Raw genomic sequence first — 17,806 nt, 5'->3', positions numbered from 1 at the left:
TTCTGATTAATCTCATCCCTGCTCAAGATTATCTGTCCCGCTGCATCCATCAGGCTTAGGTATATTCTAATAATTCTTAGCCCCCAAATAGGCAGACTTCCATTTATAATGGGCGTCAGAAACCTGAGCTTTGCTGACTCACCCTTGTGGAAGGGCACAGAAAACATCAACCAACCGTTGCTTTACATCAGGCATGTCTCTGATTTTGGTGACAACGTGGCACAGCAGCCCGAGCTCCTCCACTGCGCTGAGAACTCTATTTGTGAATGGAAAGGGGGGGGGGGGGGGGGGGGATGACAAGACTAGGAGCATAGGAAAATTTTGATGCCTGTTGTTATGACAAACAGTTCAAATTCTGTAAACTAGAAAAGTGTCATTTAAATATAAATTTAAAAAAATGATCAGGTGAAAGGCATTTTAATTGAACGTAATTAGCTCCACAGACTGAATTGTATTGTTCACTGTGCAGTAGTCCTTCGAGCATATTGATCTCCAGTACATGTGTTGGCAGTAATAAAGCTTTGCCTATAGGGTTTTTTTCCTGCACTTCTGAACTCCACACTCACAGGAAATCTCTATCTCTGGCATGCTTCCAGCTTCATAACCATAATCCCATGTGAGTTCAGTTCCAGCTTTCACATGCCTAAGAAACAAAACAGTCAATTTGTTTGAACCAAGTGAACAATGCTATGCTTGCAATTTGTCACCAGCCCCTCACGTGCAACCCCTAAAATCATAGGGGCAGGAGCTTGTTGGGAAAGAGCCAAGAGATAAAAGGAATCTCTGGGACATGCATGCTGCTTTGCCCACCAGAGCTATGCAGTGTGCAAATAGCCACACCTAGGAGAAACAAATTTATCAAGCAGTGCAATAAGGTCAGAGCCTAATCAGTCTGGTTTAGCCTGCTCTAGCTTAGAGGCAAATTCTGGGAAACAAAAGCAACAAAAACAAAACAACAAAACCTCCAAACGAAAAAAAAAAGAGGAAAAACCAGAAGTGAATAAATCTAAATGAGAACACAAACAGTTTTGTTATTTTTACTACGTACAGTGCATTACTAAGATTCAAACAGATCTCTAGATACATTGATGAGGAAGACTATCATCTCTGGTCTGACAAGCCAGGTTTTAATGCAATTGCACTATCTATATGCAGGAAGCCTAAGACTCAGAATTAAGCACATGCTACTCATGAATCAGCCACTCTGACACAGTACATGAAAGAGAAGAAATTTCTCAGGTAGGCAACTCATTGCCCCAAATGAATGCTGAATTAAATATCTCAGTCTAAGATGCTGAGCCATAAGTGAGGAAAACAACAATTAAATAGGAGTATTACAAAGAGAGTAATTCTCCAATATAAGGAACATTCAGTGAATTACAGGCAGCAGGCTGAGAACAAAGAACGAGGACTTTTCAAATATCACATAATTGCAACCTGGAACTTATTGCCTTAGGATGTTCTGGAGGCCAGAAACATCAAACAAATTAAAAGGTGACTGAGCAAGTTCGCAATTAAGCTAAACGATCCAGATTCAATCCTTAATGTAGAAAAGCTGCAAAAGGGTGACTGCCAGAAAGCAGGAGGCCCAGCCAGGGGAACTTTCCTTCAACAATCTTCCCTAAGTGTCTTTTGCTGACCACTGTTACCTCTCTCCACTGGCTTCAGTCCCCATTAAACAATTTTTTACCGAGTACCCGAGCAAGAAAGACTCTTGCTAAACAAAAAGCTTTTTCTGGTACATCTCAAAACATTGTCTTCACAGTTCTTGGAAGCCCTCCTCACAGCGCAGTCCACAGCATCTGTGCTGATATGGACCACGGCTGCAAGACTCCACAGAGGATCAGTGCTCCCTGGGGTTTGTTTGGAATGAATTCTCTCCTGTATTGTAAGTTTTCACCTAGCACACCTGCTGTCACATGCATCAGCTAGCTTAATTCACACAATCTTTTCCCTCCTGGGTTTAGCTGCTGCCTTCTCATGTCTCAATGGTACCAGCTCTCTGTACCTCACTTCCTGTCATCCACTAAGGGAAGACGCACATCTTCTGCTTTCAGAGGAAGTTTTCACCATCATAATGCCACCTCCCCAGGACACATGTGGCTACACAAAGTCCTGCTTCTTTTGGCAGCTGCAAGGAGAAGAGCTGGAACCAGCTTGTTTGGCCCACAAAATGTCTCAGCCTTAAGACCCTGTAAGATCTAATCCTGCCCTACAGGACACAGATCTGCTGACCATTCCTTGAGACACAACACTGGAATCAGTGAATCCTGGCTTTTGTATGACCATACTGAATTAAACTTATTTTACCACTGAAAATTATCACTGAAATGGACCCATCAAAAATCAAGCTTTCCTCTTTATATTTCAGTGCAAAACTGAATAATAACTCATTAGTGATAAACAGCTGTATTTTTTCAATGTTTAATGCTCAATAATAAGTCACCAATAAAAAGGTAGTTTTACGGTTTCATGATCCAAACATATATTTGTTGTTATTATTTCCTAGTACCTAAGCACTGCTTTTTTCCTAGTGCCTTGAATGGACAGCATTCAACTTCCAAAAACTCACCTGTTTGTGAAGAACGCCACCCATGGGAAACTTCTGTTGTGAGTCTCTACAAAAATGCACTGTGCAAAGAGATTTGGGGAGCAGCTGTGCTGTAAAAGAGAATACCTGAATTAGAAGCAGTGCAATACCTCATCATAGGCCAAAGAACTTATTTTGTATCAGATACCTGTCACTAGTAAAGGTAGTTTCTTCCTTCCCTTCTCCAGCCCACACAGAATCTCAGTTACTCAGTGCCATTGCCACTAATGTTTGCAGAAACTATGCCTCTTTCAAATATTATTTCCATCATATTATGAAAGTATTTTTGCCTAGGAAAACCAAGTTATTTTATCAAGCTGTCCTCCAGAAATTTATGGATAGAATTCATCTTAGATTTAGGATGCACCACAAGTACTCAGTACATGACAGATGCTAATGCTGGCAGCCAGGGGAGCAGTACTAGTATCAGGGAGCAAGGAACAGATTAAATAATTGTGTATATTGGCAAAGAGATACAAGATGTGAAAGGTCATTCAGGTGCCCATAGAAACACGTGTATATTCCTGGATGCAGAAGAAAGGTTTCAGCAAGATGTGCTACTAATCTTAACACCATATTATCTCTGCAAGGTGGAACACCTTAAATATATGCAAAGATTTTGCTGTAACACACATATTCATGCCAATGAAGAGAAACAAGTTACTTGCAGAGTACATGCAAACGTGTCTATGAACTATTTGTCTTAGTTGCTGTACTTGGCAATTCATTACTTTTTCTTGGCAAGTCAAAACTGAGAGTTATTTACCAGATATGTACGCAATATGACAGACTACTTTCTGAACATATGATGGAACAGTAGGGAAATTTCCTACAATATCACAACACTTACCCTAAATCAGCAGAAGCTAGAATATACAATGGCTGGAAACAAAAACCAACAAGGCTGGGAGAAAGCTTGTGGTTCAACAAAATGTGCCATTTGATCTCTGGACCCCCCAAAAAGGCTGTTCAAAAATTTGGGAGAAAGATGTCATTCACTATTGGGGAATATTTCACTTGGGTAACTAGTGGTGCTAAGAATGACAGCTAGTATATAGTATGCATCATCTTAGGGAGGCACTAACAGCCGGTGTGACCTAGCCTGCTGTTGTCAGTTCAGAATGCAAGGAGCACCACACACTCTGCCTTGTCATGCACCTACCACATGTATATGTTTGCATTTATGTGCAAAAGCTTTCCTGTTTATGCAGATGCACGATTTATTTATTTAAGCTAAGACAACCAAGAAAGAACATGCAACTTTTTACTTACATTAAGAAAACGACCCACATTTCCTTCTTTTGTGGCATCCAGTACATAAATATTTCCTTCATTAGCATTTTTCAGATGCATCCTGTCACCATCAGCCTCCTCACAAAATGGGTCTTTCGACTGCCTGTGATTTTCCTTTTTGCAGTCAGCCTTTAGTGGTACGTTTTTGAATGGCCTCATAACACACATGTCATCCAGCACACCTGACTTGCCACAATCAGCACCCTGCAGAGACACATTCTTTCTTTTGCATTCTGCACTGTCCACATCAGCAGACTCAGTCTGTCCAGTTTCCACTGGATGTGCTTCCTTTTGCTGTTGAGCGGATTCTGTCAATGGACACACAAGTTATTTTTCAGTGACAGCCTAAACCTTTGCCTGGTTTGTCCCAGGACTATTACCCACCCAACCTTTGTTCTCCAAAATGTACACAGCTTCCTTTCTATTTACAAGTCTATAACACAGCTACCCTTTTCCATGTCCCTCATCAATCCTCCCACAAATAACTGATTCCTGCTGTGGTGCCTAAAGCACTTGCTCACATGAGTAAGCTAGTCTCTCATTCTTAAATCCCACTCCAGACTGACTTTTTATCTTCATTTTATCTCCACCGTAATTTCTGAGAGAATCACAAACTGTTACTAAGACAGAGACAAGATGCAAGTAGTTTCAAACTGTCTTCCCAGCTTGAGGTCCCTCCACCCCTGAATTATACCCTCTTAATTTTTTTTTTTTTGTACTAGGTGTAACAGTAAGATTCACAAGACTGCCTCTCCCACAGTTGCACTGGATTTGAGAAGTTGCTGTCAGGACTGTTTGACATGACCCAAGATCAATTTTGCAGGCAAAAGACTGCCCTGTACCAGTTAATGCAATGTATCATGCAAAGCAGCAATACCTCCTGTACCACTGAGGTCTCTTAAGATAGCCTAAGCATTATGCAGACAACATCATTCTAGTCTGAGAACAGGCCTGCCCATATCCAAACATCGCTTTCTACATTTCTACATCTATGATCTGATGGGGCACAAATGCACTAAGACTGCAGTATTTATAGCTCTGCAAACCTACTTTCTTTTCCTGTTTTTGATCCACTGGTTAGTTTTGTTTTGCTTGACTGATGAATCTGAGAACTATTATCTTCATCTGAGGTGGCACTGTCCACCATTGTATCAATTTCCTTTAAACAGAATAAAAGATAATGAATAGGTTGTGATGTATTGTTGCTGTATGCAACTCTGGATCAACACAGTGGCTTTTAGGACTCCAGGGCTGAAGTTTCAAACCTACTGTAATGGCTATGGCTATGTTTCAAAAGTTACTGCAATCCAACATTTATCTTCATTTCAAATTATCATTCAGAATAACCTGGAAAGCACTTGCTGCTCAATAAAATATTCGAGTAAGTGCTTAGGTCCCACAGTCTCACCACAATTTAAATACATTTGTGTAAGTTGCTGAGCCAGAGCCCAAACAAACTTTTTACACCATTTCAATAAAATGAACAGATATGACAGCATTTCTCGTCTCCCACCACAAAAAGGCAGTTAGTTACATGAGCTTGAGAATGGACAGTGCTGCCAAATGTTAGTGTGAAAATCCCACATGCATTTCTTAAGTGCAATGAAACCAATGATACCTACAGAGTAAGTTTCCCCAGATTCCCTCCTTTGCAAGTATTAGCAGGCAACACTTCACACCCATCAAACTCTCCCAGCTGCTGCACTGTATCACAAAACTGTGTCCAGCTCCTGAGATTTTCCTTCTCTCCCTTCTGTGTCATTTGTTGGGGAGACATCGCAAGAATATTATAACTCTGCAGTTAATTACAGGAGGCAGTGGAGGGGGAGTGTTGTAACACCAGCCAGCAACAAAACACCACACAGCCACTGTCCACCCCTGGTGGGATGGGGGAGGAGAACTGGAAAACTGTAAAACAGTTAATAACTGAAAAAAGTTAAAATTATTATTAAGAGTAACAATAATAATAGTAGTAGTAATGAAAAGGGAGATGACAGAGAGAGGAATAAAACCCAAGTCAGACAAGTGATGCACAATACAATCACTCGCCACCTGCTGACCAGTGCCCAGCCTGTCCCTGAGCAGTCCCTCCTAGCTAACTCCCCCACTTTATATAGTGAGCATGATGTTCTGTGGCAAGGGGGTTGGAACAAGATGATCTTTAAGGTCCCTTCCAACCCAAACCATTCCATGATTCTATGAATATCCCTTCCGCTAGTTCAGGTGTCCTGCCTCTGCTTCCTCCCAACTTCTTGTGCCCCTCTTCACTGGCAGAGCATGAGACTGAAAAGTCCTTGATTAGGGTAACTGCTACTTAAAACTAAAACATTGGTGTGTTATCAGCACTGTTCTCAGACTAAGGCCAAAACACAGCATTGCACCTGCACAGGAAGAAAATTAACTCTAACCCAGATGAAACAGGACAGGGAGAATGATTTAAGACTCTCAAGGCTGGAGTGTAAATGAAGGGTGGGGAAGGGAAGGCTGTGAGAGTAGTTAATGCTGGTCTCAGGGAACATATTGAAAGATTGGTAATGGAGAAGGGATGGGTTATAGCTTCCAGCACACCAGTTTAACTCACAGTGTGATACAGTTCCACGAAGAAAGATCATTAGAACTATTTAAATGTGTAAAATGAAAAGTTCAAAATTAACATACATACTCAGCACAGTGAAAAATTAATCTATTAAAGCCACTTACCACCTTTTTTTGCCTGTGATTATGAAAAATAACTGTTCTAGTTCCAGGCCTTCTTGCAGTGTCAAGGCTTAAATTCCTTGGATGAACCCTGTACAGAAAGGTCAAAAGGAAATTATAAAGACAAAAAGAGCCATAAGTATCTTTTACACATACATTTCTCTAACAATCTCTAGTTCATAAAGAACAGACTACAGCAGAGCCTGCTGTCTGGCCTTGGCCCAAGTTCTGTGACTATTTTGCCTTTAAGAACTGAGGACACAGATTAGATTATCAATAGCATCTGCAAAAAATCCCCATTTTTTCATACTTTTTTGAGAGATGAGCGACTGCTTTTACATCTTTTCCCAGTTCTCCTGCTGAGAACCTACAGACAAGAGTTTTGCCTTTTTTCTGCTACCACTTGCAATAGTTTTGACAGTGCAGCTTTCAAACAAGAAAGCAAAGATGTTGTGGGAACAAGGATAGAGAGGAAGACAGAGGGGGAGATGGGCAATATATACCAGATGTAGAAAATACTCTCCCACAGAACCTCACTCCACATCAGCAGAAGGTTGAGGAAGGATGGGAAGCAGTGTTTGGCATATACATTTAAAACATCTAAAATCACATTAATTTGGATTACATTCAGAGTGCAGCAGAAAACACCACTTTCAAAACTAATCTTAGTAACGGTGCAATGTCTAGCAAAAAGTAACAGCTCTTATTTAAGAAAAGTTTCAATGTAAAACATTTAGATGTGTTTTCTTGCCACAAAAAACCAACATGGTACTTCTTTGGGCTACTGGTAATGGCAACAAATGCTACTCTCTGAGGCTTTCTTAAGATTTCAACTCCTTTATAAATTCAAGAGGTGCAGTAGCTGCAAGAAGTTGTGACAATATTACATAACATTGTTTGTCCTTTTAAAGGCAATCTGTTTGAGTGAATGACATGTCAAGCTTAGCACGTCCTGAGTTCTACAATATTATCTACAATAATCATCTACTATGAAATAAGCAAGAATTTGCAGTCATTTATGAGCAGTACAGTTTTTACAAAGCAGTGTGGCAGAGCAAGGAACAAAGTCTAACAAAACAAGCTCCTGACTTCCCTCTGAAAAGGCTATTCACAAAAGCACGTGGTTATTTTGCAATAATTCAATTTTAAGAACCCTGATAGTCTATGAAACCCTGACTGTAAAATGAACACAGGATCAGAACTTTTGCATAAATCACTGCAAAAGTGAGGTGGTGTCATACACCTTAAAGGAAAGGTGAAGGCTCCCAGCAGGAAAGATTACGTCACAAAGAACAAGAGGTTTAGAGACTGGGAGCAAAGGACATGACAATTGGTGGCTCATTTGTTATCAACTTCTTCAGTGATATCAAGTATCTTTAAATCATTTATCTCAAGTATTTTCTATTAATTCTTTCAAATCAGCACAGTTATGAATGCCCTGAACAGACCAAGTACACCCAGGAAAGAAATTGGAATTCTAAAAATGCCAAGTAGTGCACACAGTAAGAGAAATTAATATAGAGGAAAAACTGTCCCATTAAAAGAAATAATCAGGAATTAACAAAAAAGTTGAGAAAAAAATTCCAACAAACCACCCCCAGGTGAGGACTTTCAGCTGTACTTTAAGTTTTACAAAGGACTTTCTAGAACAGCAGAATATTAGTCTTGTTGTGCCTAAGTTTGCTTTGGTAAACTTACACGGTTGATTTATTTTCATTATCCACAATCTGAGACAAAGATCCTTGCTTCTCAGGAATGTCATTTTTGCCAGTCTGCACTAGTTCAATCACAGAGTTTGAACAATCAGTGTCAAGTTTTCTTTTTTTGGAAAAAAAGCCATGGCCTCTGTTATTCACAGCATTCTTTTCTTTCAGCTCTTGACCAGCATCTCCCAGTACTTGAACTTCAGCTCTGCTCATTAATCTGCCTGGGGAGAAAGGACGGGGGGAAGATAGATACATTTTAAATTGTTTGGTTGCTAAGATGGGTCACGCTTGCTATTGCGGCTCAAACTTACATAAGAACAACCAGCAACCACAAACATTATTTGGGAAAGCAAAATATGAATGAATTTATACTGAAGAAAAACTAGCCCTGGCACACAATATGCACAGACCTGTGAGGCAAAAATCAACAGTCTGAGATAGCCCTTGCTCCGGAATGTTTTTGATTGCCTTGCATCAACACACTGCAGAGTTCTTCAAGGTTCTTCATCCATCTAACCATCTTACAAGTTAAGACTGTTGAGTCACTTCTCTTCCAACCCTGTACTTCCCTGTTCTCAAAAAAATTCCAGGGCACAGGCCACAGGATAGGGAGTATTACACTCTACATATTCTATGGGCCACCGTCTGTTACCTGAGTAAGTACAGACAAAAGTCCCCTTGTCGATATCATCTAGGCAGCGGACGCCCCAGCCTTTCTTCTCCGTGTTGAACACTTGCAACCTGACTTGAATGCCATGCTGTACAACTCTGTTCTGACACATCATCTTGTCACACCTGCACAACACACTACACTCATAAATTCTGTCAAGAGGAAGCAAAACAAAACAGTGTCAAAGAATGCATTACCAAAACAAAGTCATTACTATTAATTTCCCTCCTAAGCATTAACAAAGCAGTTGACTAAAACTGATTGTGGAGCAGTGCTCTGAAGCCTGTAAATTTCTTGATGGCTGATTCATCAATTTTAATAGTCTGTCAGCCAGATTTTGGTATAAGTAGACAAGAAAAGTAAATGCTACCTTTTTATTTTATAGGATTTAATCACACAGAAGCAGAAAACCCTGTGAAGCACCTTTTTTCTATGGTGGAACAGATTATAGCAGAGCCAACCTGTCACCTGTCTGGTGACTGTACCTGTCATAGGTTTTAGAATTTAATGAAACATTTGTAAAAAAATTCACAATTGTGTTTTGTTTGGTTGAGTTTTTTTTTCCATTTGTTTCTAGGCTTACTGGCAGCTTTAATTCTGCACACCAACCATAAACTAACATCACAGCAACAAAGGACTGAAAGAGCTCCTTAAGCTTATGGGTCCAGCCCTTAGCTATTGCAGCAAGCTACTTTGCACAATTCCTCTCCTAAACATCTGAGTTCCTGGCACCTTCCCTAGGCCATATATTAATAATCCATGGGACCTGAATAAGAGAAAGGGCAAATACTTGCAGCACAGGGATGGCTTTAGAGACTCTTGGAAGAGTCACATATAACCAAGTCTGGCAACAGCAGCTGGCTCATATTTCTTTAGGACTCTGGTCCCACTGAGCAAATGGGTAGACAAGACACAGGGCAAAAAACAAGGGTGGCTACTGCTTCCTACTTCTTTGGCTGACACATGCCGTAATGCTCTTGTGATAGACCTCCTTCCCTTGTGGAAAGTTTCCTTCCTGTCTCCCTCCTCCCCTTGCCATGCCTGAATGAACCAGCATATGTGCCAGATATGGCCTGAGCTCCTGGACCAGGTAATACTTCATCCTTTTCTTGGACCTTGAGCTAAGCTGTGAAAATTGTAGTTCCTGCAGTACAAAAGAGTTTTATTGCTTCCATTACTCAAGTCACATTAATTATTTTTCTGTCATCCTGATCTGTCAGTAAATTGTGACAAAAATGGAAGGTTTCAGTAATCTAGACACTGCAGATATTTTAGTACTGTAACACACTACAGGAGGACAGTAAGAGCAAATGAAATAACAGTTAATAGTTGGTCTTTCTTACCCACTAGGAACAGGTCGCTCTAGTCTTTTGTAACTGTATCCATAGGATGTTTTACCACTTGGAGATAAAGAAGTTTTACTACAGCCTCTTGCAGTTAGCTGTAGGCATGCACATTTTGACCTAAAAAAAAAAAAAAAAAAAAAAAAAAAAAAGAAAAATCAGTAAAACATCCCAGAATGTATTTGGAGCAGCGTAAATCAAACATACATCTAGACAATTTAAAAAGTACTTGACTGTACACACCCCTTTATATATACCTGTTTTCCCTCTCACCCTTGCCCCAAGGAAGTGAAGAATTTCACACTGTGGACTGGAGAACGCAGGCAACAATGCTGGGCTTCACCACCTCATGTCATGACAACTCCAAAGACCCGATGGATCAAATCCTGGACCCCAAAACTGCATATCAAAAGCATCTCAGCTCTTGGGAAAATGAAGTGCAAAGAATCATCATGCTATGTGTTTCCTGTTCCTCACTGCTCAGCTGAAACTAAGTAATTTTAATTACCGAATCTTCATTATACTCGACTGTGATTTCAAGCTTTATTTGGCTTATGGGCAATTATACTGCACACCAGCACATGCAACTGCCCTAGCTATCAATAATACAAAATGGATTCAACACCAAATAACACCTACAGGCATAGATCACACAAACACCCTTCAAGAAAGCAGACAAAATTATCAACAAACTCACATTTGCTAACTGTGGGAAGTTCCTACTGAGTATTATGCAGCCCAGAGTTACTGAGCTTTAGAAAAAGACAGCAATGAGCAACAGAACATTATGTGTTCTGCGACCCCTAGTTTCTGTTTAGACAAGGGGAAGGATGAGATGCAGAGGGTGTGAATGGGGATGTTTCCTACTCTGTCCTCAGTAACCTCCTAAGTTCCAAATGATCTGGTCTCTCCAGCTGTCCCATTCATCTATAGGATAACATCCCAGCAGGAGCTGAAGCAGAAGTTGTCATGCAGGATCTTTCCCTGCCTGCTAGGAAAATGAGCTTTCCTCTGCTGGCACAAGACTGTCCCTCTCCCACTCCTTTCCCAAAGTTGAGAAATCTGCCTCCCAGCTCTATCAGAAGGAGCAGCACTGTTAATTTAGGAAGAAAGGGAAAGGAACACAGTAATCCACCTGCTGATCACCTCCTCCCCTACAACAGAGGCTGCATGGGTAGGAGCACCCAAGTTCTGCAGAAGACAAAGACACAGTGGTGTCAGTCAACACAGAACATGGCACAAGACAACTACCAGATACTCCAGCAGTGTTGATCCTATGTTATTCAGCACTGTTTGGTACTGTATGCCTCCACACTTACACCACTACCCTACCATTGAGCCATCATGCACCACTTGACTGGAATTTTTCTACCTACCTATCAATGCAGCCATCTGTGCAGCCACATGAATCAACAAACATGTTGGATAAGTTGTTGAGGTAATATCCACGTGGCCACGATGCCCTCCGATATTTGAAATAAGGTAACCTTGCACAGTCAATATCGTTGCAGAAGGAAACAGGCACAGACTCGGCTCCATGGCTAATATCAGAATCAAACACAAGGGGTTCTGGATTTACAGTGTTCCTGCCCAACAGTACATATGTGTTGAAGGAGAAATAATCAACAAATAAGAAATTGCACTCAGTTTCAAACAAATAATTTTGTACATCTTGAAAGCTTCTTAGACTCCGACCGCATGGAGCTTTGTAATTCACATCCAGTGATTTGGAAAGGCAGTCTGCTTTTGCATGGCGTCTTTGGAAGCGAAACAGGATCGGTATCTTAAGAGGATTTTCCCCCTTGTAGAAGCCTGCTGCTCTGTTGGCAAGACATGCACTAGAGCACTTGTGGTTCTGATACTGCAGGTGTGAAGGTAAATCTTGAATTTTACTAGATGCTTCTTTACTCCCTGAACCTGTTTTTTCCACCTCCTTGTTTCTGCTATTTGGAATAAAAAAGAAAGAAAGAAAGAAAAGAAAGAAAGAAAGAAAGAAAAAAAAAAAAAAAGCAGCAGCTTAGAAAACAAAACTACTCAAAACCTCGGGTTTTTCATGTAGGCCAAATTAAAAATACTTTCACTTTGAAAACTGGCAGTATTCAAAACTGAGTTGAAAATGATGAATTTAGAAATAAAAGAAAGAGATTAAAATTTCTCAAATGCACTAAAGAATATGGTAAATAAGGAACTGGAATAAATGAATAAATACACTGACCTTTGAGAACCTTCTACAGACTTTGCAGTGTTGTCATCTGTAAGAAGAGGCTGCAGTTTGGGTTTGGTTTCCTGTATGCCATCTCTGTCAAACACATCACTTACTGCAAAAATTTGAATGCAAGCAAAACCTTCATCAATCCACATTTCTAGTTATAATAAAACTTACTTTAGACACTGAAGAGATAGTTGCCAAAATACATTAAAACCAATACATTGCTATGAACTACAGCTAACAAAGAGCATGCTAGCAAGTGCCCTACAAAAAAGCCCTACTGCTTTTTATAATTTATACAAAAGTAATGTGTTTACATATCCATTCGCAAGTGAGTGACTAGCTGACACGAGACATACTCTTATACCTTCTGTCCTGCTCCTCCTCTCCCTCTCTTTCTCCTTTCTTTTCCCCCAAAGGGTAAAACTTAGGTGTGCACTGATAAACCCAAGGCAGAAATATATCATGAAAATATACCCCCTTTCACAGATGACCACATGATTTGCTCATTTTGCTTTCAAAGTTCACGGAGACAACATGCATACGAAACACATATACATATTTCTTTTCATTATTTGAGGTGAAAGGCTGCTAGGGTATTACACCTAGTGGAGCCATGCACAAGATGAATCCCAGCTGTCTACAAGCAGAGTTATCAGGCTTACTAACTCAAACTCTCTTCACTTGGTACCAGCCATATACACATACACACAAACCACAAAAGTACAAACCCAGGTCCAGTACCTGAGGAAACTAATAATTACATTTTTTTCCCCTTGTAATGTTAGCAGGCTTCTCAGAATTATTTTACCGATTTCAACAAAGGGATATAAGCTCCTAGTGAGTAAAACAAGACAAATTAAATCCACACACCAAATAAATGTAATTGAGATGCACATACCATTTGTCAAGGTTAAGAGATCACCTACATTAGCTTCATTCACCAGTGCCCAAGCTTGCCAGCATTCTGTGCAAACCCCAAAACAAAACAGATATTAAATGCAATTTACGTAATGATAACAGGGACAATGATAATAGGGAAAACAAGGTGCAAGTCCTTTAGAGACACTTGTTTCCTCACAATAATAAAATAGAGCATTGCAAGACTGATACTATTAGAAACCTTTTGCACCACAGTCTTTAATTACTACAAAATTACAGCTCGTATTAGTAGTTGTGAATCAGCACTGAGTATCTTCTGGCTTTTGGAAACCTGCTGGAATGTTTCCAAGCACACACAAAACAGTAGCAGTAATGGCTATAAGCACAATTTAGTGCAAGTTTTTCTCTTTAATTCGTCATCAGACTAGTCATCTTCTGGATAAGAAGAGCTAGATCTTGGCAGACTTACTCCTAAATTGATGGAAATGGCCTTCAGATAGTAAGAACACAAAGAGACCAGCTCTGTCTCAACCTCTTACCCCATGCAATAAATATTACAAGGTAGCAGACAAATGGCAGCAAAATCCATGTTAATATTTTAGTTTGACATTTTTACAGAAGAAAGCATAGAAAAAATGAGATTTCACTATGTTATAAATTCATTGTGTCATCTGGGGATTTCAGTTCAACTTTTATCTATGCACTGCTGTAATATTTTGTCACAAAAATCACAGTGTGGCAGCTCAAATACAGAAAAAAAATGCGCTCCCAATTTAGAGCAAGCACTACAATGCAGAGTGTGTGGCTCTACCTGTTTAAAAGCATATTACACTATCGCACATTTTCTTGCACAAAAAAAAAGTGTAATAAGATCCATATAATACATGTACATGGGCAACTTCATAAAAAAAAAAAGTTTTTTTTCACTTAAATAAGCCAGTAAAAAGAAACTTGTGTAATGCTCCAAGCTTATCAGACTTCTGATTTTGACGTAGATAAAGGAAATTTATTTCCCTGGAAATCACAAACAATCTTTAATGCATCGCTCTCACATTTTTCTACTAATGTTTCAAGTTACAATGGTGTCTCTGACAGGAAATAACCCATGATCCCACCTCAAACCCATTCCATTCACCAAGATCAACTTGAAAGTCTAAACCTTCTGATAGACAAAACACAAGGCAGTCCAGACATTTCATTATTTCTCAAGAATTAATCTTCACTTGGTACAAGCCATACCAAGAATAAACATTATCATAAGTGTTTCTCAATAATAAACATTTCAGTTTTAGATGCCTAAGAGCCACATGTTGTTTGAAAAAGTATACAGGCAAAAATGAGAAAACTGCAAAATGCACCTGAAATTATTAGTATTTTTTCAAAGAAAGAAGGTATATATTTTTTAAAGTTCTTAAAAATGCCATGTATCGAGTAATTTAAATTCAGATATATCTGAATTCTCACAGATAACACACAGCCCTAGACAGAGCAGGCCACAGCTCCCCAGCAGTCCAGCTTAACCGTCACAAGGATTTCAAACCTTGGTTTGTGGCAGTTCCATTCTTGATCTTTTCCTTTAGCAAAAGCAGCACATTTTGCACCTGCTCAAATATGGCATCCACTCTTCTACCTCCCAACTGTGTCCAAAAGGTCTTCAAATCACCTGAAATGCAAATTCCCATTTACAAGTCTGTACAGCTCCTGAGACGTCTAAAACCATCAGTAGCTCCTAGTGGACTTCTGAAAGGCTCACGCTCATTTAATTGGGAGGCACTTCTGAAAAAACAGGCAGGACAACTATCTTCTTCTGTAGGCTTAAACTTTCAGAAGTCTATTCCTAAACCTAGTAATGAAAGTGAAACAGAAGCCAAGTGACAAACTAGAACAGCTTCCAATGGCCCACGATGATTTTTCAAGTAATTTTCAAGGACATCTACAAAAGGTGCTCTGGAAGCCTTTCTCCAAACACCAGCAAATTAGTACCACTATAAATTAATCACCACTGAAACTCATAGAAATAACACATGAGCTGAACGTATTATTAAATAAAAGACATCTGGATTTTGTTAACAGCTGTAACTCCCTTAGCTACACAAGCTATCCTGCCCCATCGATATTTTTGTTATGGTTTCTAGGGAAAAAAGGTTCAAAATGTTTTCATATAAAAGCAGTTTGATAAATTTTGTTGACCAAGTGATATCAGTTGCAGTAATTCATGCAACCCTAATATCGTGCCTCCTTCCTCCACTAGAAATATTTGTAAAGAACATTTTGTTTAAAGAAGTGTTTTTTAAGCTACTGGTTCAGAAGCTCTTCTCTTCCAAGTGGCTGTACCTTTGAAGGTGGGGCAAGGAAGGCCGGGGCAGGGCAAGGCAAGGCAAGGCAGAGCACAGCAAAGCAAGGCAGAGCACAGCAAAGCAAGGCAGAGCACAGCAAAGCAAGGCAGAGCACAGCAAAGCAAGGCAGAGCACAGCAAAGCAAGGCAGAGCACAGCAAAGCAAGGCAGAGCACAGCAAAGCAAGGCAGAGCACAGCAAAGCAAGGCAGAGCACAGCAAAGCAAGGCAGAGCACAGCAAAGCAAGGCAGAGCACAGCAAAGCAAGGCAGAGCACAGCAAAGCAAGGCAGAGCACAGCAAAGCAAGGCAGAGCACAGCAAAGCAAGGCAAGTGAAGGTGGGGTGGGGCAAAGCAAGGCCTGTTTTCAGTTCTGGGCCCCTCACTACATGAGAGACATTGAGGTGCTAGAGCCAGTCGAGAGAAGGGCAACAGAGCTGGTGAAGGGCCTGGAGCACAGGTGTGATAAGGAACAGCTAGAGCAAGAAAAAAAACCCAGCCAACGGCATGGCTACTCATGCCAGCTACTGGAAAAAATACTTGGGTGCGTGTTTCCTCTACAAGACCTGTAGTGCTGCTAACCGACATCTTTTACACTATAGAAGACAAAACTATTATTTTCTGGTTATCATTTTCACACCAGAAGTGGTGCTAAATATATACTACTTTCCCCTTCCCCTCCACAAATTCAAATTATCCTACATTCAAGTCTCTCCTCCCCAGAACTGGTAAGGTTCTCCACTTCAAGGAAGTCACTCAGTGCTGCGAGAGGTGCAGAATGAACAAGAGATCAGGTAAGAAATTAAAATGGTTGTAGCTACTTAGTTTTCTAAAATTTGTACCAGTAGATACTACAGCAGGCATCAGTGGGAGGACTGTGTGGTGAAACAGCCATTCCACTTTCAAATAGCTATCCCACGTCTTGTCAGGACTTAGCTGACACTTAGATGAAACAAGCTCTGGGAGGAAATTCTTTTTTACTTAGGTAACTTCTTATCCCTCCAGCATGAAGCTGTCATGGGATGACCCATACTTTTCAGCACACTCGGCCGAGCCTACATAATCCCCACTGCCTCTTAGCTCTCACATTTATCTCTTTTTTAAATTAATGCTGCCAGAACAGCAGTATTGCAACTAAATAAGATTTATTTAGGAAAAAAATAAGGTAAAAAAAACCCAAACGAATCCACTTCTCAACTGATAAAGTGAGATATCTGCAGTGTAATACCACTAGGGAGAGGTAAAGCAGCATTCTGCAACCAAACTGAAGACACCAAATTTCTATCACCTTTAACAACACAGAGAACATAAAATGCATCTTACTTGTAAGTTAGCTACTTAATCTCTTCTATAACTGAAAAAAAAACAAACCCCAAAACATATCCATTCATTCTGGCACAGAAATTTCATTTGGTTGACAGGGAAAAGACTGCCGATTCCTAGACAGGTTTCTCACATGATCTGTCCATTGACTATTCAAAACGTATCTGTTTTAAGGCTTACTTTTGTCTTCCATCTTCTGGGGCGGCTGTCTGGAGGGCTGTCACACTCTTTGCGGTATCACCCAGCACTGAGGCCAGCTCAGGCAGGAGAGCCCTGTGTTGATCTCGCTGTCCTCCAGCACCGTTGCGGCGGTCTGCTGACACGAGCTGCTCTGCCAGTCAGGCTGGAAAAGCTGGGCCAGCACTTGCCCTGGGCTGACATGGGGTGAGCCTGTGGTAGGGCCAGCCTCCGGTCAAGGCCCAAGCTGGGTCGGTCCTGGGACACTCGTGCACCACTCGGGGCCTTGCTCCAGCACCTCCTCTGGCCAACGCCTCTCAGCTCGTCTGGGGACTAAGCAGAGAAAAGGATGAAAGCCATGGGGTGCCACGCTGAGGCATAGGGGTACCCACACCCCGCTGCTCCTCCCAGCATGCGTTTCTCGCCGTCTGAGAACAGGCTGCGGCCTGGGGAGGGCCGGACCAGGCCCATCTCCCCCGGCGACTGACAGGCCCCATGTACCGCAGTGCTGCGCCCACAGGGGCAGCCTCCCCCGGGGCTTTGCTGATGGAAGGCGCGGCCGCGGCAGAGGCGCAACCCTCTC

General features: G+C 41.0%; 1 protein-coding gene across 4 annotated transcripts; it reads right to left on the bottom strand.

Annotated features, from left to right (window-relative positions):
* Positions 1-311: 311 nt before the first annotated feature.
* Positions 312-17,355, bottom strand: SETDB2 (SET domain bifurcated histone lysine methyltransferase 2). Of its 4 annotated transcripts, none has more exons than XM_061457382.1 (14): positions 17,227-17,355; positions 16,426-16,485; positions 14,931-15,053; positions 13,410-13,475; positions 12,515-12,617; positions 11,676-12,242; positions 10,300-10,419; positions 8,939-9,108; positions 8,279-8,507; positions 6,584-6,671; positions 4,934-5,042; positions 3,863-4,191; positions 2,573-2,661; positions 312-643 (listed from the first exon to the last, which is right to left on the bottom strand). In XM_061457382.1, exons 1-14 carry the CDS (start codon positions 17,237-17,239, stop codon positions 526-528), a joined length of 2,184 nt encoding a protein of 727 aa, XP_061313366.1. In that variant the 5' UTR covers positions 17,240-17,355; the 3' UTR covers positions 312-525. The 4 variants fall into 4 exon arrangements, with proteins under 4 accessions (XP_061313366.1, XP_061313367.1, XP_061313369.1 ...); XM_061457383.1 differs by having other exon boundaries at positions 6,587-6,671; XM_061457385.1 differs by having other exon boundaries at positions 8,939-9,081.
* Between the last annotated feature and the right edge of the window lie 451 nt (positions 17,356-17,806).

Source organism: Pezoporus flaviventris, unplaced genomic scaffold (assembly GCF_033815535.1).
Source record: "Pezoporus flaviventris isolate CSIRO_AGI_PZ_B2104156 unplaced genomic scaffold, CSIRO_AGI_Pfla_v1 ptg000025l, whole genome shotgun sequence".
In the NCBI taxonomy this organism is placed as follows: Eukaryota; Metazoa; Chordata; class Aves; order Psittaciformes; family Psittacidae; genus Pezoporus; species Pezoporus flaviventris.
Note: the sequence above shows the minus strand (reverse complement) of the source record. Positions and strands in the feature narration are given on the sequence as shown.